This window comes from Plecotus auritus (genome assembly GCF_963455305.1).
Source record: "Plecotus auritus genome assembly, chromosome: 8".
NCBI classification, from domain to species: domain Eukaryota; kingdom Metazoa; phylum Chordata; class Mammalia; order Chiroptera; family Vespertilionidae; genus Plecotus; species Plecotus auritus.
In genome coordinates, this window is record NC_137782.1 from 81,058,766 (window position 1) to 81,083,867 (window position 25,102).

Genomic DNA, 25,102 nt, shown 5'->3' on the forward strand with positions numbered 1-25,102 from the left:
AAGTTCTCTATAATTTTATTTGTACTTATAGCCCTCAGAAATCACACGAGGGTAAATGAAAATGAGTGTAAAACTGCTGTGATTCTTTACCAACAGTGCAATTTGAATTTGTGTTGTCTTAGATGAAGGAACAGGACTTACGTTTCTTTATCTTAGCAAAGAGCTGGCTTTCTGGTCTCCTCAGTAATAAGCATGTATTAACTCTATGATTGTCAGTTGGGCAGATGCACAGAGTCAGTTCAAACACATAGAAGCAGCATTTGACCAGGAAGCTGCAGCAGTCTTGATGGCCCGGCTAGGAGTGTTCCGAGCGGAGTCAGAGGAGGGGCCTGATATACTCCGGTGGCTGGACCGACAACTCATTCGACTGGTAAGTTGGGAACTGTGTGGCACTAGGTCCCATCTTGGTCTCTCTCTACTTTTTAAAAAAATTTTTCCAATACTTCAAACAATTAAAAAAAAATTAAATTAAATTAAAAAAAGGAAAAAAAATTTTTTTTTTCCCTTCTCTCTTTTTTTGTTTTTTGTTCACCCTCATCAGAGGATAATTTTTCCATTGATTTTAAGAAAAAATGGAAGGGAGGCGGGAAGGTTAGAGAGAGAAAGAGGGAGAAACATTGATGTGAGAGAGACACATTGATTGGTTGCTTCCTGCACACACCCCAACCGGGGCTGGGCATTGAACCCTCGATCCTCCAGTCCTCTAGCTGCTGAGCCATACCAGTCAGGGCTCTGCTCTACTTTTGAGCAAACAAAGTCAACAAGAATTTATCAGTTGCTTACCTGATAAATACCAAATACTGAACATTCTGAGAGTGATAAGTACTAAATAGGCATTTTTCCTCAAGGGCTTACGTTACATTTGGGAAGAAACAACACGCATAGGACATTTAGAGAATGATGCAAATCTGTGTATTTGAGAGTTGATTTAGATGAGTCACTGTGAATGCTGTGTTCTGTATTTTCGATCCAGATCTTGGAGATTTTTTTTTTTTTTTTTTGAAATAGGGGTCCATGGCCCAATGAGTGTTGGAAGATGTCTAATGTGTCAATTTGGATCGAATGAGAAGAGTAAAACCACACAGTAATTTCAATAGGGAAAGGTTTATACCAAGAATTACTATCTTGGAATTGGAATAATGAGGGCTGCGTAGTAAGATGTAAAGAGAATGCAAAATAATATAGGAATAGCAGGTAAAAGGCACTGCCACTGCTTCTAGGCTGAGGTAGGTCACCCAAGGAAGAGTCTCCCCCTCTCCTCCCCCCCCTTTCCCGAGCTTGTCTAGACCTAGGTGGGAGGGCATGGCCATGGTTCACTGAGTCTTAAAGCGGAGAAGTTGCCATGGTGTTGTGCCATGAAATTCACCCTCTAGAAATTCACCCTCTTGAATTAGATGAAAATCCAGACTCTGGAGTGCTGGGGAAAAGCTGTGGGGTAGCTGCCGGCTGACATGTGCTCCAGGAGCTGGGCCCTGGGGAAGCCATAAGGCTGCTGCTGGGTTGAACACACTGGAACCCAGAAGCAAACCCTTGCCTCCAGCACCCTCTGCTGACAAAGCTCAGCATTGTGCCAGCTAGCAGAGGAAGCATTTTTAAAGAGCCCAGGCAGAAAGGGTGAGTTTGTAGCCATGAAGCAATAAATCAATAACTGTCATACCTCATGATTTTACTGTCTTGGAAATTCACGACAGGTATTTATGATCAGAGGCACTGAAAGCCCAGTAGAGAAATATATTTAATTTTGTTTAGCTCTGTGTTTGCCCTTGCTGTTTCGTGGAACAATTTTTTTCCTCCAGGAAATATCAACATTTCAAACACAATTTGAAAATTGAGCAAGTGGTTGGCTTTATGTGGAAAGTGAGCCATAAATCAAGTCTTTTTTAAAAAAATATATATTTTATTGATTTTTTACAGAGAGGAAGGGAGAGGGATAGAGAGTCAAAACATCGATGAGGGAGAAACATCGATCAGCTGCCTCCTGCACACCCCCTACTGGGGATATGCCCGCAATCAAGATACATGCCCTTGACTGGATTTGAACCCAGGACCCTTCAGTCTACAGGCCAACGCTCTATCCACTGAGCCAAATTGGTTAGGGCATGAATCAAGTCTTAAAAATGAGTAGGGTAGTAGGAGAGAACAAGGCAAGGCTTGCCAAGTGGAGGGCCCAAGCCTGTGGGAGGTGGCTGTGCACTTCAGCTTATGCTGGGGACATTGGCAAGATGGCTGTCACAGAGGCCAGATCGTGCAGTGGGGAAGGAGGCAGTGAAAGTGCAGTGTAATTATGAAATGTCTTCATTTTAAAGTTGTCATTGCCTTAACGTTAGAGAGAAAGGGAACTTAGGTGCCGTTCCTAAGCAGGAGTGTGATAGCAGCATGATTCTTGTATTTACATTTACCAATGCCATACGAGGTAAATTTGGAAAGAGAAAAGACTACACTATTAAGGAGTCTGATGGAAGGGTTTGCAGGCTCAAGGAAGGTGAGACCAGGGTGGCAGCAGTACAGTTATAGTGGGAGAAGGTTTGGAATCAGAATGAATTCTAAAGAAAGAATTGAGTCCTAACCAGTTTGGCTCAGTGGATAAAGCATCGGCCTGTGGACTCAAGGGTCCCTGGTTCGATTCCGGTCAAGGCATGTACCTTGGTTGCGGGCACATCCCCAGTAGGAGGTGTGCAGGAGGCAGTTGATCGATGTTCCTCTCTCATTGATGTTTCTAACTCTCTATCCCTCTCCCTTCCTCTCTGTAAAAAATCAATAAAATATATTTTTTAAAAAAAGAATTGGTGAAACTATATGTGAAACTAAAAAACAAAAAAATCAGGCATAACTGGTCTGGCTCAGTGGATAGAGTGTCGGCCTGCGGACTGAAGGGTCCCAGGTTCGATTCCAGTCAAGGGCATGTACCTGGGTTGTGGGCACATCCCCATTGTGGGGTGTGCAGGAGGCAGCTGTTCGATGTTTCTCTCTCATCGATGTTTCTAACTCTCTATCCCTCTCCCTTCCTCTCTGTAAAAAAACAATAAAATATATTAAAAACAAAAACAAAAACAAAAAACACAGAAAAATCAGCATTGCTCAGGTTCTAAGGGTGGGTAACTGCAAGAATGACGGTGAGGTAGAAAAATAGAAAAGGAGAGCAGCATTAGGGTGGAGGAAGTGAGTCTTTTTTTAGTGTAATAGTTTAACTTACTTTTAATAGGCTGAATGAGAAATTGCTAAGTATCTCCACGGAGAGTGATCCTATAGTTAGGTGGCGGTCAGCACTGGCCGTGGAGGAGGAATTTGGATGACATTGGTCTGGCTCTATTGCTCATTTGTAGCTGAAACAGTGAGGATGGAAGCAGGGCCACAGTTAGGAGTTGGAAGATTAGGAGCTGCTGAAGAAGGCAGAGAAGGATTGGTTGGAGGGTTGAAGGAAAATAGGAAAGTGCTATTTAAACTGCTGAAGGAGGAAGTTGCCAGAAGTGTGGGGAGTCACTTGGCTTGAGGTGTTAGGGAGTTCAAGATAAGGAGAACTGCAAAGACATCAAATTTGGTGGAAAGAAGGGAATGTCAGAGATGGGCTTTCTTTAAACGGGGGGCAGCCTGATTCTCGAATGGCCAGAGGAAATGTGTAAAATAAAAAGGAAATAAAGGCAGAAAGAGACAACATTGTTCATAAATTTGCCTTTGAAAGGAAGAAAATTGAGTTGCAGAGTGGTGGAACATCAAGGCTGATATATAATTGGTAATATTTCACAGTCTTGGAGGGTTTTTTGTTTGTTTCTTTTCTTTAATATATTTTCTTACTGATTTCAGAGGGGGAGAGAGAGAAACATCAATGATGAGAGAGAATCATTGATCGGCTGCCTTCTGAACACCCCCTACTGGGGATGAAGCCCGAAACCCAGGCATGTGCCCATGACCGGAATCGAACCCGGGACCCTTCAGTCCGAAGGCCGACGCTCTGTCCACTGAGCTAAACCGGCCAGGGCTTGCTTGTTTGTTTTTAATGGAAGAAGTGCCCGAGAACTCATCTAGCCCCTCACTAGTCAGAGTGGTGTTTGGCCAGCCTGGCCTGGGTGCTGGTTAGAATGCAGGATCCCCAGTCCCTCCCCAGTCTGCCAAACTAGAATTTGCATTTTAATAACCCTTGAGGGGATGTGTCTGCCTGTCTGTGACTGAGAAGTGCTGGTCTGGGACTCTCAGTCAGTGGCAGAGTTGAAATTGAAATGTAGCTCTCTTACTCCAAGGGTTTTTCCAGGTGACACTAACTTAGGGTTTTCCTCCTGCTTTTTGCTGTTTTCTCTCAACAGTGTCAGAAGTTTGGACAGTATAACAAGGAAGATCCCACTTCTTTTAGGTTATCAGATTCCTTCTCTCTGTATCCTCAGGTAAGAAATATACATTTCTAAAATAAAAATAGAAGAATAAATTGTGATAGAAATAAATCTTGCTGTTCTCAGGGCAAAGTGAAGACTTGGTATGTTTTGCGACTCAGGCTACAGGAGATGAAGGTTATTCACTTCAAGACAAATACTGTGTCTCTGTGAGAGGCAGTTCCTGACTCCTACAGAAGACAGAGATGACACACAGAGAAGAGAAAAGAACTGTATAAACTTTCATGGAAAGGCAAAACAGGATCATTCTATAAGGCCGCAACAAATATCTCTAATTTGTAGAAGTTCTGGGTGGATAGTCATCTACCTCAGCAGCAGACAGACAAAAAAAATGAAGCACATAGGAAGATGAATATAATAAAGGAGACCATGTTAATATGACGGATGTTTAATGATAAGTCCATGGTTATTAGGCTGCATCGTGACTAGGACAACAGTAATAAGCAGCTTATGTAAATAACTGCTTTTTGCAGAAACTAAGCATTTGGGAGCCGTTGGACAAAGGAAAGGAGGGATAGTGGGGGAAGCCTGAAGTTGTTGTCAGAGATCTGGACATTTACCTTTTCTGAACCTTCACCCTCATGTTTAAATGAGGAAACTAGAACTTAGTTCAGTGGATGGCTGTGAGGATTACATGAGCTGAGGCCAGTCTAGTGTTTAATGCTTTGTAAACGTGAACCCATGGCTCCACAGCTGGGGCCTGGGCCTTTCAGGTTGGGCTCCTCACTGGTGCAGCTTTTCCAGCACTGGAAGTAAACTCAACTTTATTTCATCTTCCCTCAGAGACACCTTTATGAGGAATAAATTTGAAAAAAGCGGACCTAGATATGCAGATTTGCATTATCCTTTCAAATACTTTTTGCTTTGGGAAGTGGACACAGGTTTTAACCATGAACTTGTATAGCTCTGGCTCTTAGGGTTAAAAGGGAGCTCAGAGGTCACCTCACTCGACCCCTGGCCCAGGGTAAGGCTGTGTGGTACCTGATGAGTGCCTCTTCTCCAGCCTGTGCCCGAGGAGTTGAGGTTGAGTAGTTTTATAGAAAGAGCCAGAATCAGGGCCAAGTTCCAGCACTGGCTCTGCTGCTGCTGTTCTTGGATGAGGTCCCGGACCTCTGTGAATGCTGGTTTCCTCTTTAGCATGTTAAGTGCCCAGCCTGATTTGTCTTCCGGACGGAAAGTACAGTGTCAGTCACCGGTGACTGACAGGGCACTTAACGTGTTAAAGGGAAGGAGTTGGTCTGGAGTCTTTGTACAGCTGTGGAACCCTTCCTTCCAGAGGACTCTCTTAAAAGCCAGTACATAAGCAGACAGACTTGGGTGCTGCTCTAGTTTTGCCCAGGCACCACCCCACCCACTGGGTCCCACCACAGTACTCCACCACCTCACTCCCAGGGCGTTGTTGTTTTGCTAAAACTCAGGAGCACAGTATGAAAACCACTGAATAAGTTGGTTTTAAGATCCCCTCTGTTGGGGCATCTAGGATAGAGGTCAAGAGCCCAGCCACTGAAGCCAACAGTCTGAATTAGAGTCTGGCTCTGCCACTTAGTAGCGGTGGCCTTGGGCAAGTTGCCTACCTACCCCTCGGTTTCCTGATGTGTAAACTAGGGATGGTAAGAGAACCTACCTCATGTGCTTATTGGAAGGATTGGATAATTCTTGTCAAGTGCTTTATGCCTTGCACATAGGACGCATGGAACGTCAGCCGTGATAATCATTTAGGAACAATGCTTCAATATGTGGAGTCTCAGGAAGCTTTATACTTCTCAAGGCAGCTGATTTCCATGTTCTGGTAACTCTTCAGAGTGAGTTAAAAGTCTGCCCTCCACCTTCTAATTCTCAGACTAAAGCACATACCTCTCCAGCATCATCATTTTGTCCCTCTCTCCTTTACATACCTCACTGCACATACTAGCCTGTGTCTGAGCTCTAACCTCTCATCTGCTGTTACTTTGCCTGGAGTCCCCTCTCCCCCAGCCCTCTGGCCTCCTCATGAACCTCTCTCAGACCCAGTGGCTGTGGGAAGTCTCCTGCTGACCCTCCAGTCCCACCCCACTGTAGCAGTACTTGCCTGTACAGGGGCTCAAAACATGCTGCCCCAAATGTGCCTTTTCCCTGCTGGGCTGTGACTCCTTTGACAGCAAACATTCTGCCTCTGCAAACCAACCCAGTGACTCCAGAAATAAATGCTTTATCTTGCCCATTTCATGTGGAACCTTCGACACACCCAGAGGCTTCTCCTACTCTTTAAAAATACTTTTTAAAAATTTTCTAATTGTAAAAAATACATAAAATTTGCCATCTTAACCAATTTTAAATGTACTGTTCAGTATTAGACATATTCACATTGCTGTGCAACAAATCTATAGACTTATCATCTTGCAAAACTAAAATGCTATACCCATTCAACAACTTTCCATTTCCCTCTTTCCTCAGCCCCTGGTACCAGCATTTTTTTCTCTGTTTTATGAACCCAGTGGCCTTTTTCTTAAAGTCTGGGTTCTTCTGCTTCGGAGACCTAAAGCAAGTCTACTCTTTTGGGTATCTAAGGTTACAGCTAAATGCGTTTGTCTTTTTTTCTTTGTGAATGCAGTTCATGTTCCATCTTAGAAGATCTCCATTTCTTCAAGTGTTTAACAACAGTCCTGATGAGTCGTCGTACTACAGACACCATTTTGCCAGACAGGATCTGACCCAGTCCCTCATCATGATCCAGCCCATTCTCTACTCCTATTCATTCCATGGGCCACCAGAGGTAAGGCTTTACGTGAATGCCTTTCTCCCAGTTAATTTTAAAATGCTTTTAACTAAGGTTTGCTTATAATTATATTACCAGGTTATTTTTTGGTTATTAATTCACTGTTATTTTTAACAAATTTTAGCAGTAGGCCATATGTTGGAATAGACACTAGTAATTTCACTAACATAAATAAATATTACATATCTACAGCTATAGTGTACATATTTAAATTCAGGTGTCACCACTCGTAAACAATGTTCAGGAGCCAAAACCGGTTTGGCTCAGTGGATAGAGCGTCAGCCTGCAGACTGAGGGGTCCCGGGTTCGATTCCGGTCAAGGGCACGTAACTTGGTTGCGGGCACATCCCCAGCGGGAGGTGTGCAGGAGGCAGCTGATCGATGATTCTCTCTCATCGATGTTTCTCTCTATCCCTCTTCCTTCCTCTCTGTAAAAAAATCAATAAAATATAGTTTAAAAAAAACAACAATGTTCAGGAAATGATTAGCATGTGACCACAGTGCATTGTTTACGGTAATTGGTTCTTTTGTCACATGGTGTGACTTTCTACAGCACTTTTAACACGTGCTAAGTGATGTACTTGCACTAAGTAGTGCCCCAGCCGTGTGCTTTTGCTTACTCTTGGTAACTGGTGAATGCACGCACTTACTAGACTTATTCAGTATAAATTTAAAATTACTGTAATATATATAGAAAACTTTTCTGTGAAATTAAATTTTTCATACATACTTAGTTTTAATTCCACAAATATGTCTACATAAGTAAAAACAGGTATACGAACTAATTTGTCCATTTTTAAACATACACATTTGGAAAACCTACTTTATTATGTAATGGACTTTTGGCTTTTTAAAAAAATATTGGTTTTTAGAAAGGAAGGGAGAGGAATAGATAGGAAGATCAACGAGAGAGGAACATCATTGATCAGCTATCTCCTGCATGCCCCCTACTGGGGATCGAGCCTGAAACTGGGCATGTGCCCAGACCGGGGATCAAACCAGCGACCTCTTGGTTCCTGGGTTGACCATGCCGGGCGGGCCAGACTTTTGGCAGCCCCTTGCCTTAATTAGTCCATTGTATTGTGGTTTTACTGTATTTTTTTTTCTAGCAAATTTATTCATGTAGCAAAACTAAAGAAAGAAAACTTTTTTTTAATTGTTATTATTTTTTAATTTTTTTTAATAAGTCTTTATTGTTCAGATTATTACAGGTGTTCCTCTTTTTTTTTCCCCCATAGCTCCCCTCCACTTGATTTCCCACCCCACCCCATGCCCTTACCCCCCGCCACTGTTTTCATCCATAGGTGTAAGATTTTTGTCCAATCTCTTCCCGCACCCCTCACACCCCCTTCCCCCTGAGAATTGTCAGTCCACTCCCTTTCTATGTCCCTGATTCTATTATATTAACCAGTCCATTCTGTTCTTCAGATTTTTTATATTCACTTGATTTTTAGATTCACTTGTTGGTAGGTATGTATTTGATATCATTTTGTTCAAAATTTTTATCTTTACCTTTTTCTTCTTCCTCCTCTTCTTAAAAAATACCCTTCAGGCTGAAACCGGTTTGGCTCAGTGGATAGAGCGTCGGCCTGCGGACTGAAGGGTCCCGGGTTCGATTCCGGTCAAGGGCATGTACCTTGGTTGCAGGCACATCCCCAGTGGGAGGTGTGCAGGAGGCAGCTGGTCGATGTTTCTCTCTCATCGATGTTTCTAACTCTCTATCCTTCTCCCTTCCTCTCTGTAAAAAAATCAATAAAATATATATATTAAAAAAATAAAAATAAAAATACCCTTCAGCATTTCATGTAATCCTGGTTTGGTGGTGATGAACTCCTTTAGCTTTTTCTTGTCTGTGAAGCTCTTTATCTGACCTTCAATTCTGAATGATAGTTTTGCTGGGTAGAGTAATCTTGGTTGTAGGTTCTTGCTGTTCATCACTTTGAATATTTCTTGCCACTCCCTTCTGGCCTGCATAGTTTCTGCTGAGAAAACAGCTGACAGTCGTATGGGTACTCCCTGGTAGGTAACTAACCGTTTTTCTCTTGCTGCTTTCAAGATTCTCTCTTTGTCTTTTGCCCTTGGCATTTTAATTATGATGTGTCTTGGTGTGGTCCCCTTTGAATTCCTCTTGTATGGGGTTCTGTGCGCTTCCTAAACTTGTAAGTCTATTTCTTTCACCAGGTAGGGAAAGTTTTCTGTCATTATTTCTTCTAATAGGTTTTCAATATTTTGCTCTCTCTCTTCTTCTGGCACCCCAAAAATTCGGATGTTGGTACGCTTAAAGTTGTCCCAGAGGCTCCTTACACTATCTTCATATTTTTGGATTCTTTTTTCTTTTTGTTTTTCTGGTTGGGTGTTTTTTGTTTCCTCATATTTCAGATCTTTGGTTTGATTCTTGGGGTACGTTGATCTGCAGTTGAGTTTCTGTATATTCTTTATTTTAGACAGTGTATGCTTAATGTCTGACTGGTCCTTTTCCATTTTTTTGGCATTCTCATAAGATCCTTAAAGGTCTCACTAAGTTCCTCAGAGGTTTTTAGAAGATTCTTGAGTAACCTTATAAATGTGGTTCTGAACTCTATGTCGTCCAGTAGTTTGCTTTCCTCCACTTCTTTCATTCGTGACATGTTTCTTTGTCTCTGCATTTTGGCTGCTTCCCTGTGTTGATGGAGTGGCTTTGTGTGGTAGGTGACCTATAGGGGCCAGTAGCTCAGCCTCCCCAATCACCTGAGGTGGACGCTCTTGGTACACCCCTTTGTGCGCTGAGTGCAAAGTCTTGGTGTAGTTAAGCCTTGATTGCTGTTGGTACACTGGGAGGAATTGACCTCTAGGCCAATTGGCTGTGAGGACCGGCTGTGTATATAATGGAAGAACTGCTGCGCTGGAGACACGCTTATGGTGCAGGACTTGTTTCAGTGGGGCTTTGGTGCTCACTGAGTCTGCCTCTTGAATGTGTCACTTATATGGATGTGAGGAGTTGAAATCTGGTGTCTCACACTGATCACTAGGTACACTGGCTTCTGGATCTCCAATGGGGTGCAGGTCAGCTACTGTCTGAGGCCACCCAGCAGGAGTATAAGTTGTCTCCTCTTTGCTTGGGGTTTGGAGGTTTTAGAGCTGACTGACCCGGGCTGCAAGTTTGCTAGGTTAAGCTGCGATAGGGCAGGCCATTCATATGCTGCTTGGAGCTTGGGTGGGTTTGTAGGTTGTGCGGGGCGGGGTCTCAGGGTGTCACTAGGCAAGGGTGTGGCAAACAGCAATGGCTGCCAGTTAGCCAGCTCTGCGTCTCCAACCGCGTCCCCGCGTCCCTCGCCCCAGCACAGTAAACAATTATTCCTGCGTGCAGCTCTGCAAGCAAACCATCCTCACTTTCCGACCTGATGGCAGACAGTCCAGCTTCTCCCCGTAGGAGTTTGGGTCCCCTGCGTCTCCCCAGAAACTGGATTTCAGAGTAATCGGGGGCTTGTCTCTCTTCGGGTTGTAAAAAGCAACACCTGCTGCCAGCCCGGATTGTGCGCCTCCGTACCTCAGCTTTTCAGCACTTTTGCACCGCTCAATGCTCTTTTCTCTTTCCTTCTAGTTGTAGAACTTCCACTCAACCAGCTTTTCTGTGGTTCTGGGTAATAGACATTTTATCGTTTTTTTGTTGTTGTTTTTTTTTTTAATTTTCTTAAGCCTCACTTTTTTTATTTTTAAAATATATTTTATTGATTTTTTCACAGAGAGGAAAGGAGAGGGATAGAGAGTTTTAGAAACATCGATGAGAGAGAAACATCGATCAGCTGCCTCCTGCACACCCCCTACTGGGGATGTGCCCACAACCAAGGTACATGCCCTTGACCGGAATCGAACCTGGGTCCTTTCAGTCTGCAGGCCGACGCTCTATCCACTGAGCCAAACCGGTTAGGGCACATTTTGTCTTTTAGTTGTAGTTTTGAAATTGTTGTGCAAGGCAGCAGTTTAGGTGTTTACCTACGCCGCCATCTTGGATCCTCTCCAAGAAAGAAAACTTTTGAGTCTTTATAGTAGTTAAACATTACTTCTGAGTCTTAAATATATACATATATATATATATATATATATATATATATATATATATATATATATATATATGAAAAAGTCACAGGCATGTAAAGCTGTTATCCGTGGAAGGCAGGATTAGAAGTGAAAAACTTAAAAAATGGGTAAGTACTTTTTTCATTGTGTTCAGGTACTTTGACCCAGTAATTCCATGTCTTGTATTCTGTCTGAAGAATATATTCCTATATACAGAAAAGGCTCTGTTCAAATAAGTAGTAAATGAACTATTAGAATAGAAAATTTAAAAACAATGCAAATGCTCAATAGTAAGAAAAAAAGTAAGAAATATTCACAGTTTATGTAACATAATAAAATAGATACATCCTTATGTTAAAAACGTTACATGAAAAAAATTAAGATAGGAACTTTTCTAAATTATGTTTTCTAAAAAGTCTGCAAGATTTAAAAACTCTATGGAAATAAACCAAACTATCAATATTTTTTGTCATTGGGTTCAAATTTCCTTTAATAAGTATAAGTTACTTTTATTACTGAAATGAAAATCATAAAAAAATACATTTTGCAGTAAACTTTTCAAACTTGTATTAAAAGCTGTACTTTTTCATATAGCCATCCCTATGTGTCATCTGCAGTTGTAGTGGGTTTGAGAGAATGTGTTTCAGATAGATAAAATCCTTTTTCAGCATGAAACAGAATGTTTGGAATAACTTTTGGTTCCTAGAGCAAAAGAGGTCATTAATCTCCCTTCCCAACTGATGAGGGGTTGTTTGGAGCTTCTTTCTTCCACAGAGTTGAAACTGAGAACTACTAAGTCAGGGAGCAGAAAGTGGGAATGACAAGAAGAAGGGGCAAGCCACCGTACCTGGTGCCCGTGGTTGCTGTTTTGGCCATGTGGGGAACAGGGAAGACCAATGTCATCTCTCCCCCTTTTTCTTTAGCCAGTACTGTTGGACAGCAGCAGCATTCTAGCTGACAGAATTTTGCTGATGGATACTTTCTTCCAAATTGTCATTTATCTTGGTGAGGTAAGATGATATTTTAATTTCTTTTCTTACTATTATTTTTACTTATTAATTTAGGTTTTTATGCATTTGCAATAAGAATCTGGGCTTAGGAAACCCACAGTTTATTATAATGAGTACAGTGGCTTTTATTCTAGTGAATAAAATCTTTTTTTAAGTCCCTGGGGTATTTGTATATTAGTAATTTCAATAATATTTGCTATAAGTGGTCCTTTCAAATCACCATAAGTTATTGCTTTCTGAGTTGTCAGGCAAGATCAGTTACTTTTCCTCATTAAACTTATATGCACTATTACCCTTTCAGAGTTATGTTAGAGTTAGTAGTAAACACGTGTTTGGGACTAAAGTTTTTATTTGAGATAATGTGGCACAGTGAACCTTAGGCTGGGCCTGTGGGCCTCTAGGAGGATTATGGATGGCTTTTAGGGCAGAGTCCATTTCTTTCTGAAAGTGGCTCATTCCCTAAGAAAGGGAATGGTTCCTCTGACGAAAATTCTTTAACTGAGCATTATATTCAGGGAGATATTCTTTTTCTTCTATTGTGCATTCTTTACCTACAGTAAGTTGCCTTGGTGGTTGACTTGACTTCCTAGTGTCTGTACATTAGAAGTGATTTCAGATGTCCTGAAAAGATACAAATTGTGTTTCAGAATTCTGTTAATAACTTAGAATTCATTTTCTAATACTAATGAGCATTTTATAACTTTAAACTTTTTCAGCATATTAACCCCCAGTTTGCCAGCCAGTTACCCACAGATGGTAAGCCATCAGTAATGGTCCTAGAACAAAGGCTGTTTGTGACCAGCTGCCTTTCCCACTGGTTCCTTTAAGAACAAAAAGTTCACACATTTATTGAGCACCTTCTGTTTGCAAGTGGTTGGTTCTAATGACAAAGACAATGTGACATCGTTCTCACCTTCCAAAGCTCTAAGTCTGCTGATAGATGGTATTCTTTTGACCCAAGTTAGCTTATGGTAATTTCCTCCATGCCACCAGTCAGTCAAAAAATTAAGACCTAGAGCCGCGGGCTTCTGTGCAGAGATGGCCAAGTCCAAGAACCACAGCACGCACAACCAGTCCCGAAAATGGCACAGAAATGGCATCAAGAAACCCCGGTCACAAAGATACGAATCTCTTAAGGGGGTAGACCCCAAGTTCCTAAGGAACATGCGCTTTGCCAAGAAGCACAACAAGAAGGGCCTGAAGAAGATGCAGGCCAACAACGCCAAGGCCATGAGCGCACGCGCTGAGGCCATCAAGGCCCTGGTCAAGCCCAAGGAGCCCAGGCCCAATATCCCAAAGGGCTGCAGCCGCAAACTCAGTCGACTTGCCTACATCACTCACCCCAAGCTTGGGAAACGTGCTCGTGCCCGCATTGCCAATGGGCTCAGGCTCTGCCGGCCAAAGGCCAAGGCCAAGGCGGAAACCAAGCCCCAGGCTGCGGGTACAGCTGCAGCTCAGGCTCCCAAAGCGGCTCAGGCCCCCGCTCCCAAAGGTGCCCAGGCCCCCACGAAGGCTCCACAGTAGAGGCCTCTGTCTGCCGACGTGAGGACAGAAGGACTGGTGGGGCCCCTGGGCTGCTGTCTGCGTGGCGCTGGTGCCGTCCTGTGCTGTTTGTACAAATAAACCTGCGGCAGAAAAAAAAAATAAGACCTAGAAAATAGTACTGAAAACTCTCAGAAGGGAAAAGAGGCTGCAGAAGGAAGCATCTAAAGAGAATCCTCTTTCTGATATCAGATTAACAGTTTAACAGTTCACATGTGAAAGCACTTCAGCTTATTTATAAAGATACTAGAGGCCTGGTGCACGACATTCATGCACTGGGAGCGGTGGGGGCAGGGGTGTCCCTCAGCCCAGCCTGCGCCCTCTCCCATCTAGGACCCCTTGGGGGATGTCCGCCTGCTGGCTTAGGTCGGTGCTTAACCACTGAGCCACACCAGCTGGGCAAAAACTTGTTATTCCTTCCCCCCCCCCCAAAAAAAAAAAATATATATATATATATATTTTAATGATTTCGGAGAGGGAGAGAGAGATAGAAGCATCAGTGATGAGAGAATCATTGATTGGCTGCCTCCTGAACACCTCATACTAGGGATCAAGACTGCAACCCGGGCATGTGCCCTGACTGGGGATCGAACCATGACCTCCTGGTTTATAGGTCGACACTTAACCACTGAGCTATGCTGGCTGGGCAAAACCTGTCATGGTTTTTGATGTAAGGCTTCTTCATTGGAAGCAAGTTTGGGGGTGGAGAGGTGGTATTAAAATGTCAGAAGTGTCAAAGAAGGCTGTTGTTTCAGTGTTTCCACAGTAGTTTTGATTTGTTTGTTTTGGTGTAGACCATAGCCCAGTGGCGTAAAGCTGGGTACCAGGACATGCCTGAATATGAAAACTTCAAGCACCTTCTGCAGGCACCAGTGGATGATGCTCAAGAAATTCTGCAAGCGCGCTTCCCAATGCCACGTTACATTAACACAGAGCATGGAGGCAGTCAGGTTAGTTTTGGTATTCAGTTATTTTTATGATATATTTTTATGGCAAATCCAAATAGTAGCATGGTTAATATTTTATGTGGTGACATAAATTGACATGCAGATAAACTTCCAATTATGACTTCTTTTTAAAGGAGTGGTCAGAATATGTTAGTGTAAAAGTAGAGGATTGCCAAAATAAAATACATTTTGTGTTTCTGGAACCCTAATAAATCAGCAGCTATTGGCCTTAAGCTAAAGAAATGGATTTCTGTGCAGTAAAAAATATCTAACAAAAGAAATGTAAAACTTTTTCCCCCTAGTATACTAATATTAATGCCACTTTAATCTTTAAATCTTTTTTTTTTTTTTAAGGCTCGCTTCCTTTTGTCCAAAGTGAACCCATCTCAGACACACAATAACCTATATGCTTGGGGACAGGTAAGAAATTGTCAGGTTGTCAGGTATTTGGGGAAGTGGCCTGTCTACTTAAAAAAAAAAAAAGTTACAAATTGGATTCTTTTTGGCACAGAGACAGAATAACTTGGGTAATTTGCTGGGGGGAAAACTTTGAACATAGATTGGGGTTTGGGGGTGGCTACCCAGTGTGGATCCCTTTCTGCAATACACAGCATAATATTACAGGTTCAGGCCTGAGGACAGAACACCATAGTGTGGCCTCCATTTGGCTCTCATAGATCAGCAGCATTGCCCCAAGTCCTCCCTCTCTTCCTTTCTCTTTTCTAAGAGGGCAGGGCAAAAGCATCTACAAATGCTCACCATTGGTTCTTTGTCCTCTTTACTTTTCAGCCTCTGGTTCCTTCTTTATCTAATTATTCCAGCCATTTATGTCTTTCTCAAATGAGTCTTTTCTTTCATTCTGTTTTCTTATAACATTTTTTAAATTAAACTTTTTTTGAGGTAATTGTAAATTTATATGCAGTTGTAAGAAATAATACAGAGATTCCCTATACCCTTTACCCAATTTCCCCCAATGGTAACATCTCTTCCTCTACCTCTCCCTTCCTCTCAATGAAATCAATAAAAGCATGTCCTCAGGTGAAGATTTTTTTTAAAGGTGAGTCTTTTGTTGGAATATGTGGTCTGTGTATATTTCTCTCACTTGTAGCTTGTCTGTACATCCTCTTCACAGGGTCTTTCACAGAGCACAGTTTAATTTTTTTTTTTTAAATATATTTTATTGATTTTTTACAGAGAGGAAGGGAGAGGGACAGAGAGCTAGAAACATCGATGAGAGAGAAACATCGATCAGCTGCCTCTTGCACACCCCCCACTGGGGATGTGCCCGCAACCAAGGTACATGCCCTTGACTGGAATCGAACCCGGGACCCCTCAGTCCGCAGGCCGATGCTCTATCCACTGAGCCAAACCAGTCAGGGCACAGTTTAATTTTTAAGAAAACCACTTTATCAGTTTTTCCTTTTATGGATTGTGCTTTTGGTATTAAGTCCAAGCATTCTTTGCCTAGCCTTAGATCCCGAAGATCTCCTGTGTTTGTTTTTCTAATTTTATGTTTATATTTTAGTCCATGACCAATTTTGAATTAATTTTAGTATAAGATATGAGGTATAACTTTAATTTTTGCAAATGGATGTCTAATTGACCAAACACCATTTGTTGAAAAGGCTAACTTTCTTCTACTGAATTGTTTGTATCTTTGTCAAAGATTAGTTGGGCATATTTGTGTGAGTCCATTTCTGGGTTTTTTGCTCTATTGCAAAAAAACACTATTGTTCTATATTTCTCTCCCTCTACTAACACCACATAATCTTGACTGTATCTGTCTTAAAATCAGGTAGACTGATTTTCCCCCCTACTTTGTTCTTTTTCAAAATTGTCTTAGCTATTCTAGTTTCTTTGCTTTTACATATGAAGTTTAGAATTATCTTGTCTGTGTAAAAAATCTTGTTGGGGTTTTGATATAATTTCATTAAACTTCTACATCAATTGGAAAGAATTGACATCTTTACTATATTGAGCCTTCTAATCCATGAACTCAGTGTGTCTCTCCACTTATTAAATCTTTTTTTAAATATATTTTTATTGATTTCAAAGAGGAAGGGAGAGGGCGAGAGAAACATCAACGATGAGAGAGAATCATTGATTGGCTGCTTCCTGCACGCCCCCTACTGAGGATGGAGCCTACAGCCCGGGCATGTGCCCTTGACCGGAATTGAACCTGGGACCCTTCAGTCCCCAGGCTGACGTTCTATCCACTGAACCGAACCGGCCAGTGCTTTATTAAATCTGTTTTTGATTTCTTTATTCAGTGTTGTATATTTTCACTTTTTTTTTGTTTTAGTGAGTGATTGCTAATGGTATTGTGATTTTTTAAATATTTTTTTATTGATTTCAGAGAGGAAGGGAGAGGGAGATAGAGATTGAAACATCAGTGATGAGAGTCATTGATCAGCTGCCTCCTGCACGCCCCCTACTGGGAATTGAGCCTGCAACCTGGGCGTGTGCCCTTGGCCGGAGTTGACCCCGGTACCCTTCAATCCATGGGCTGACAATGCTCTATCCGCTGAGCCAAACCGGCAGGGGCTGGTATTGTTATTTTAATTTCAGTGTCCAAGTGTTCATTTCTGGTATATAGAAATACAATTGATATTTATATGTTTATTTTGTATCCTGTGACCTTAATAAGTCACTTATTACTTCTCTGGGAGTTTTTTTGTAGATTCTCTGGGTTTTTTGTGTTGTTTTTTTATTTTTTATTTCAGAGAGAGGAAGGAAGAGGAAGAGAGAAATAGAAACATCAAGGATGAGAGAGAATCATCAGTTGGCTGCCTCCTACTGGGGATTGAGCCTGTATCCCAGGCATGTGCCCTAATCAGGAATTGGACCTTGACCTCCTGGTTCATGGGCCAACGCTCAACCACTGAGCAACACTGGCTAGGCAATTCTCTGGGATTTTCTGCATAGACAATCATGCCATTTGCAAGTGGGGAGAATATCTTTTCTTATTCTTTTGTCTATTTTCAATTTCATTGATTTCTACTTCAATGTTCATTTTCTTCCTTCTGCTTGCTTTCTATTTATTTTATTCATTTTCTAAGTTCTTGAAGTAGGAGCTTAGTTTTTTTTTTTTTTTAATATATATTTTATTGATTTTTTACAGAGAGGAAGGGAGAGGGATAGAGAGTTAGAAACATCAATGAGAGAGAAACATTGATCAGCTGCCTCCTGCACCACCCCCTACTGGGGATGTGCCCACAACCAAGGTCCATGCCCTTGACCGGAATCGAACCTGGGCCCCTTCAGTCCGAAGGCCGACGCTCTATCCACTGAGCCAAACCAGTCAGGGCTGGAGCTTAGATTATTGACTTGAGACTTTCTTCTTCTCCATTGAATCCATTTAGTGCCAATAATTACCTTTCAGCACTGCTTTGGCTGTGTTCCACAGATTTTGATATGTTGTATTTTCATTTTGATTCAATTTGATAAATATTTTTTCAATTCCCTTGAGAGTTCTTTGACTCTTGGCTCATTTAGAAGTGTTGCTTAGTTTCCAAGTATTTGGGGATTTTCTTATTTGTCTGTTGTTGATTTCTATTTTCATTGTGGCTGGAGAATACACTTTGTTTGGTTTAATTGTAAATTTATTGAAGTTTGTTTTATGGCCAAGGATATGAACTATCTTGGCATATGTTCCATAGTCAACTTGAACATGTATCTTGCTATTGTTACATAGTGTTCTATATATGTTAGATTCTGTTAGTTGATAGTGTTGAGTTCTTACATATTCCTGCTGATAATCTGTCTAGTTCTATCAATTGTTGAGAGTGTTAAGGTTTCCAATTCTTAATTGTGAGTTTCCAACTCTTGAGCTCTTTTGAGTTCTATCAGTTTTTGTTCACATATTTTGTACTTCTGTTGTTTGTTGCATACACATAGGACTGCTATATATTCTTGGTGGGTTGACCTTATATCATTTATTATGTTATGTCTCCCTCTGTCTCTGGTAATTTTTACACTAATATCTATTTTATTGGCATTGATAAAGCCCTCTCCTTTATTCCTTTTCTTTTTTAAAAAAATATATATATTTCTTTTTTTTCTTTTTTTTAAAATATATTTTATTGATTTTTTACAGAGAGGAAGGGAGAGGGATAGAGAGTTAGGAACATTGATGAGAGAGAAACATCAATCAGCTGCCTCCTGCACACCCCCTACTGGGGATGTGCCCGCAACCAAGGTACATGCCCTTGACCGGAATCGAACCTGAGACCCCTCAGTCTGCAGGCCGACGCTCTATCCACTGAGTCAAACCGGTTAGGGCTAAATATATATATTTCTTTATTGATTTCAGAGAGGAAGGGAGAGAGAGATAGAAACATCAATGATGAGAATCACTGATCGGCTGCCTCCTGCACGCCCCCTACTGGGGATCCAGCCCGCAACCCCAGCATGTGCCCTTGGCTGGAATCGAACCTGGGACCCTTCAGTCCGCAGGCCGACGCTCTATCCACTGAGCCAAACCGGCCAGGGCTATTCCTTTTCTTTTTTATGCAAAAAATATTTGCACGATATATCTCTTTTCATCCTTTAACTTTCATTCTTATTGTTACATTTGAAGTGAATTTCTCATAGATAGGACATACTTGTGTCATTGTTTTTAATCTACTCTGCTAAACTCTTATAATTGATGTATTTGGACCATTTATATTTAATTAGGGCATAAGTCTGCCATTTTATTTTTTGTTTTCTCTGCTTTTCATTTCTCTGGGTTTTTTTCTGCCTTCCTATGAATTACTTGAACATTTTTTAGAATTCCATCTGTTTATAATATTTTTGAGTGTGTCTCTGTGTAGCTTTGTTTAGTGGTTACTTCTGGTTCCTCGATAATAGAGCACTATATCACATTAAAAGTGCATAGCTCTTCACAACTATCTCTTGACCAATTCAAGTGAGGTATATAAAACTTACTATCCCTTTATGTCCCTCTACCCTGCCTCATTTATAATATAATTATGTTAAATATTTTCCTCTACATATATCAGTTAGTTTTCCTTCAACCATTAAACATAATATATAAATCTCAAGAGAAGATGGAAAACCTGTTAAATTTATTCATATTTTTGCTTACTGTGTCATTTATTCCTTCTTGATGCTCAAGGTTCCTTCTTTTATAATTTTCTTTCTGTTTAGAGATTTCCTTAGCCATTCTTTTAAGGTAGGTCTGCTGGTGATAGAATATTAGTTTCTCTTCATCTCTTTTGAGATTCTTGATTTTCCTTTCATTCATGAAGGATATATTCTCTGAATATAGGATGCTGGTGACATTCCTTTTTGTTGGTCATTTAAAAAATATTTTGCCACTCTCTGGCCTCTATGGTTTCTGGTGAGAAATTTACTGTCATTCTTATTCTTTTGTAGATAAGATGTCTTATTTATCTGGCTGCTTTCAAGATTTTCTTTTGTTAGTTTTCAAAAGTTAAAATAACATGTGCTTTGGGGTGGATTTGGATTTAGCCTGTTTGGAATTTGCTTATCTTCTTGATTCTGTATATTTATGTCTCTTGACATAATTAAGTGGTTTTCAGCCATTATTTCTTCGAATACTTTTTCAGCCTGCCCTCATTTTCCTGTCTCTTCAATGACATGAATGTTAGTTTTTTTTTTTTTATATCCAATTTACTGATTATTTTCTCTGTTCCCTTTGAGTTTATTCACTGAACTTTTACTCGTTGCTGTATTTTTTAGTTTGTTTTTTTAAAATATATTTTATTAATTTTTACAGAGAGGAAGGGAGAGGGATAGAGAGTTAGAAACATCAGTGAGAGAGAAATATTGATCAGCTGCCTCCTGTACACTCCCCACTGGGGATGTTCCCACAACCAAGGTACATGCCCTTGACCAGAATCGAACCTGGGACCTTTCAGTCCACAGGCCAACGCTCTATCCACTGAGCCAAACCGGTTAGGGCTAATTTTTAGTTTTAAAATTTCCATTTGGTTCTTTATGTTTTCCACTTCTTTCCTGAGACTTTGTGTTTCTTTGCTGAGGCTTTGTTTTTTCATTTGTTTTCTGTTGTATTTGTAATTGCTCATTGAAGCATTGTTATCATGGCTGCTTTAAAGTCTTTGTCAGATAACTCTAACATTGTTGTCAACATGGTGTTAACACCTGTTGACTCTCTTTTTTTTTTCATTCATTTTGAGATCTTGGCTCTTGGTATGCCAAGTGATTTTTGATTGAAACATGGACATTTTCATATTTGCTGCGAGACTCTGTATCTGTTTAAGCCTGCTGTTTTAGCTGGTTTTTTGTCATGCTGCTGTGCCAGGGAAGGAGTAGAGTAGGGAGAGACATTATTTCATTACTGCCAGGTGCAGGTAGAAGTCCAGATGTTCCATTGGCCTCTATTGACACCTCCAGCTCCCCCTAGTTTGCGTTGATCCTGCTGTGGAGATGGCCTTATTACTGTTGGGTGATGCTGACTCTCCACTAGAGAGACATTTTTCTGTCTTTCTAGGCTGCCCTAGTCCTTTGGATAGAGAAAGTGGGCTTTTTTTGTTGTTGTTTTTGTCGGTGCTCAGTGACCATTTGCCAGCTTCTGCAGCCCCAAGTCTGAGATGTATGAGGCAAATAGAAAACCCAGGGAATTCACCACTGTGTTGCTCCTTGGATCCCAGGGTTCCTAATTTGTCTACTATCTTCACTCTACTTTTCAGAATCTTCTTATGTTTGTTTTATATAAAATGGCCTTATTACTGTTGGGTGATGCTGACTCTCCACTAGTTGTATCTAGAGGAAGGAATAGGGAAAGTACATCTACTTCTTCCTAAAAGTCTTTAAAATTTTTTTCTAATTATAATAGTAGTACAGTCCAGCCGGGGTCACTCTGTGGTTGAGCATGGACCTATGAACCAGGAGGTCATGGTTCAATTACAAGTCAGGGCACATGCCCAGGTTGTGGGTTTGATCCCCCATAGGGGGCATGCAGGAGACAGACAATCGATGATTCTCTCTCATCATCGATGTTCCTATTTCTCTCTCCCTTTCCCTTCCTCTCTGAAATCAATAAAAATACATTAAAAAATAATAGCAGTACAATTTTCTTTTTAAGTATACTTTATTGATTTCAGAGAGAGGAAGGGAGAGGGAGAGATAGAAACATCAATGATGGGGATTGAGCCCACAACCCAGGTATGTGCCCTTGACTGGAATCGAACCTGGGACCCTTCAGTCCACAGGCTAATGCTCTATCCACTGAGCCAAACCAGCTAGGGCTCTCTCTCTTTCTTTCTTTCTTTCTTTCTTTCTTTCTTTCTTTCTTTCTTTCTTTCTTCCTTCCTTCCTTCCTTCCTTCCTTCCTTCCTTCCTTCCTTCCTTCCTTTCTTTCTTTCTTTCTTTCGTTCTTTCGTTCGTTCTTTTTTTAAATATGTGCTATTTATTTATTTATTTTTAAATATTTTTATTGATTTCAGAGAGGAAAGGAGAGAGTGAGAGAGAAAATGAGAGAATCACTGATTGGCTGCTTCCTGCATGCCCCCCCCCCCCCCCCCCGGGGATTGAGCCCGCAACCTGGGCATGCACCCTGACTGGGAATTGAACCAGTGACCTCCTGGTTCATAGGCCAACGCTCAACCATTGAGCCACGCCAGCCGGGCTCTTTCTTACTTAAAAAAAAAAAAAAATGGGAGTCTTACTAGAAATCGGTATTTCTATTCAGTTCTTTCCCTTAACATTAAATAAATTATAAGCATTTTCTGATAGTACAAATATCCATCTTTTTAGTGGAGATACTGATTCACTCATTTGTGAATATACCATTAACAAGCTTCTGTTGTAAGCAGGGTTTTTAAGAGCATTGGGCTAGGTGCTGTGGCAGAGTAGTAGGGAAGGTAAGAGGCAGGGTGTGCAGGCCTCTAGGAGTCTGCCTGGTGGGGAGCCAGACCCTGGATGAGTCATTAGAACTGTGGAGAGGGGGGAAGTAGAAGAGCTCAGAACTGTCTACTAGCAGGGTGACTTGAGCTTAGTGGGTCAGGGGATGGTTTTGTGAGGAATTGATGCTTCATTTGAATGAATTAGGCAAAGGGTGGGGTTTGACGGGAGTTCACATAGCAAAGGGGACAGCACTTATAAATGTTCTGAGTTGGACAACTTTTGTGAATGTTCTGAGTCCTTAATTCATGAATTCTAAATAGTTTTCAAGATACCTACCAATTAACCTTTATCATTAAATTTCAGGAAACGGGAGCACCTATCCTAACTGACGACGTTAGCTTGCAGGTATTCATGGATCATTTGAAGAAGCTGGCTGTCTCTAGTGCCTCTTAAGCTGGGCACATGAGCTGGAAATTAAAGAAAACACTGTCAGTTGTGTTCATTGTTGTTTATAAAAGCTTAATAGCATTCCTTTTGCTTTTCTTGTGGATTTAAATAAATAATCAAAGGAAGTGTTGTATGTAACTCTTTATAATTTATTTGTATTTCTTATCTGTGCCTCTTGCATTAAAAAATTATAACTTCATACATGTTTTGGTACTTATAAATGTTTATATGCTTTTTGTATTCAAACTTTACAGTCTATATAAAATCAAAGGTAATGTATTTTGGCAACCTGTTTTGGTGAAAACCATAATGGTCAGAAAGGAAATAAATTTGAATGAAGAAAGCACTGGCTAAAATAATGCTAATACAAATTTGATTTCCTGATGTCTGTGTGTGTATGTGTATTTTTTTAAGTGACAGCCCCAAAAGATATTTCCTATACTTAATTCTCATTTACTGTGTGTTAACAGACAAAGGAAAAGTTTGAAATAAGGGAAACTTTGTTGAGGTAGATAGAGTGGCACTGTCCCTAACTCACAACATTCCATGTAAACAGTCCAGCCTAGGTAGACATAAGGAGTGGCTCTAATAGAGTGACAACACTTTATCTTGGGCACAAGTAAAATAACTTGAACAGGTTCTGCTTTTTTTTTTTTTCTTTTTAATATATTTTACTGATTTCTTACAGAGAGGAAGGGAGAGGGATAGAGAGAAACATCGATGAGAGAGAAACATCAATCAGCTGCCTCCTGCACACCTCCCACTGGGGATGTGCCCGCAACTAAGGTACATGCCCTTGACCGGAATCAAACCCGGGACCCTTCAGTCCGCAGGCCGACGCTCTATCCACTGAGCCAAACCGGTTTCGGCAGGTTCTGCTTTTAACCAGTTACCTGCCACAGGTCCAAAACAGAAGCCATCCCCATACGCCACGATCACCTGACTCGAGTTGAATAAAGGATGTCATCTTCTTGCGAGGTGCTTGGTTCGATTCTTTCTTCATCTGATGCCATTTATGGGGATTGAATTTTATTTGCACAATATAACATTACAACGATAAATTCAATGATAAAATAATAATTTTCAATTCTACAGAAATATCAACAAAAGACAGCACAAAATAAAAATAAACCATCGACACGAAAAGCCTCGAAAACACTAAATTTTGTTGATGCTCCAAAGACAAAATCTGTAAAAAAATGAAGAATGCACACCATGTTTACCATTTTAGACATGAAATTCATGATAACAAATTTCAAGTGTCACAATGAACAAAAAAAATAAGTGTTGCAGTGTTTTATCTCTCGTGCGTCTGAGTAGCAGCCCTATATATGGAATTGGAATTTCTTCCATATGCGCTGGAATATTTACAAATTTGTTACATAATTTTCTTTACAAACCCAGAGATGTCACTAACAAGTCTGATTTTAAAATTGGGCGGCCAGAGTTGATATGCGAGGTTTGCGGCTCTAGATGCGCGTGGCGTGTGGGGAAGGTCCACCGCTTGTGTCTATAGACACTTAGGGCGTACAAAGCGTTAAATCAAAGTGTAATATATGCATGGTAAAAGGAAAAAAACAAAAGCAAAAAACTTAAAGAGCTTATAACCATATTAATTTACTCGCAAGGCCAGACCCTACTCTTGAGAGAGAACTGCTTTTAGATTTTTCTTTCAAATTTTTTGTAGATGATGTATCAGTTTTAGCCAGTCTATCTCAATTCCCATTTTTAAGAATGAGGATTTTAAGACCTTTCTATGATCAGCTATACCTTATTTTTATATTATCATGGTTCATAAAATTTACATTCTAATCTGTAGCCATAGTTAATGTCTTTTAAAGTTGATTCTGAAAGTTGAAAACTAATAAAGATTACCTACACGGTTGTGGTAAATATTGTTCATATCTGAGTCAGGTGGTAGTAAATTTTTCTCCAGGGGTTTGATGTCCCAGTCCCTGTGCCACTTGAAGGACAATATCCTTAATGACAAAAATCACTTTTCCTACATTCTAGCATTCCACAGGTTGGTTTGCTTACCTTTTGGATTATGACTTATATTTGCTATTGTTTTCCCTAGACTTTATAATTTTTGTTCTTTGAAAGATTTTGTTCTCTGTTGAGGAATTCCAG

The 25,102-nt window shown here is 40.7% G+C and overlaps 2 protein-coding genes across 5 annotated transcripts in view; both read left to right on the forward strand.

Moving 5' to 3' along the window:
* SEC23B (SEC23 homolog B, COPII coat complex component) overlaps positions 1-23,356 on the forward strand; it is a 54,376-nt gene extending 31,020 nt beyond the window's left edge. For all 4 annotated transcript variants that reach the window (XM_080684723.1, XM_080684725.1, XM_080684726.1 and 1 more), the window contains 7 exons: positions 217-370; positions 4,299-4,376; positions 6,973-7,134; positions 12,117-12,203; positions 14,540-14,695; positions 15,047-15,112; positions 22,889-23,356. In XM_080684723.1, the coding sequence (XP_080540849.1) occupies positions 217-370; positions 4,299-4,376; positions 6,973-7,134; positions 12,117-12,203; positions 14,540-14,695; positions 15,047-15,112; positions 22,889-22,978 (793 nt within the window). In that variant the 3' untranslated portion in view covers positions 22,979-23,356. The remainder of the gene's footprint in view (positions 1-216; positions 371-4,298; positions 4,377-6,972; positions 7,135-12,116; positions 12,204-14,539; positions 14,696-15,046; positions 15,113-22,888) is intronic.
* Positions 12,381-13,831, forward strand: LOC308256428 (large ribosomal subunit protein eL29-like). The gene has a single exon (XM_080684727.1). It carries the CDS (start codon positions 13,242-13,244, stop codon positions 13,725-13,727), a length of 486 nt encoding a protein of 161 aa, XP_080540853.1. The 5' UTR covers positions 12,381-13,241; the 3' UTR covers positions 13,728-13,831.
* Positions 23,357-25,102: the final 1,746 nt, after the last annotated feature.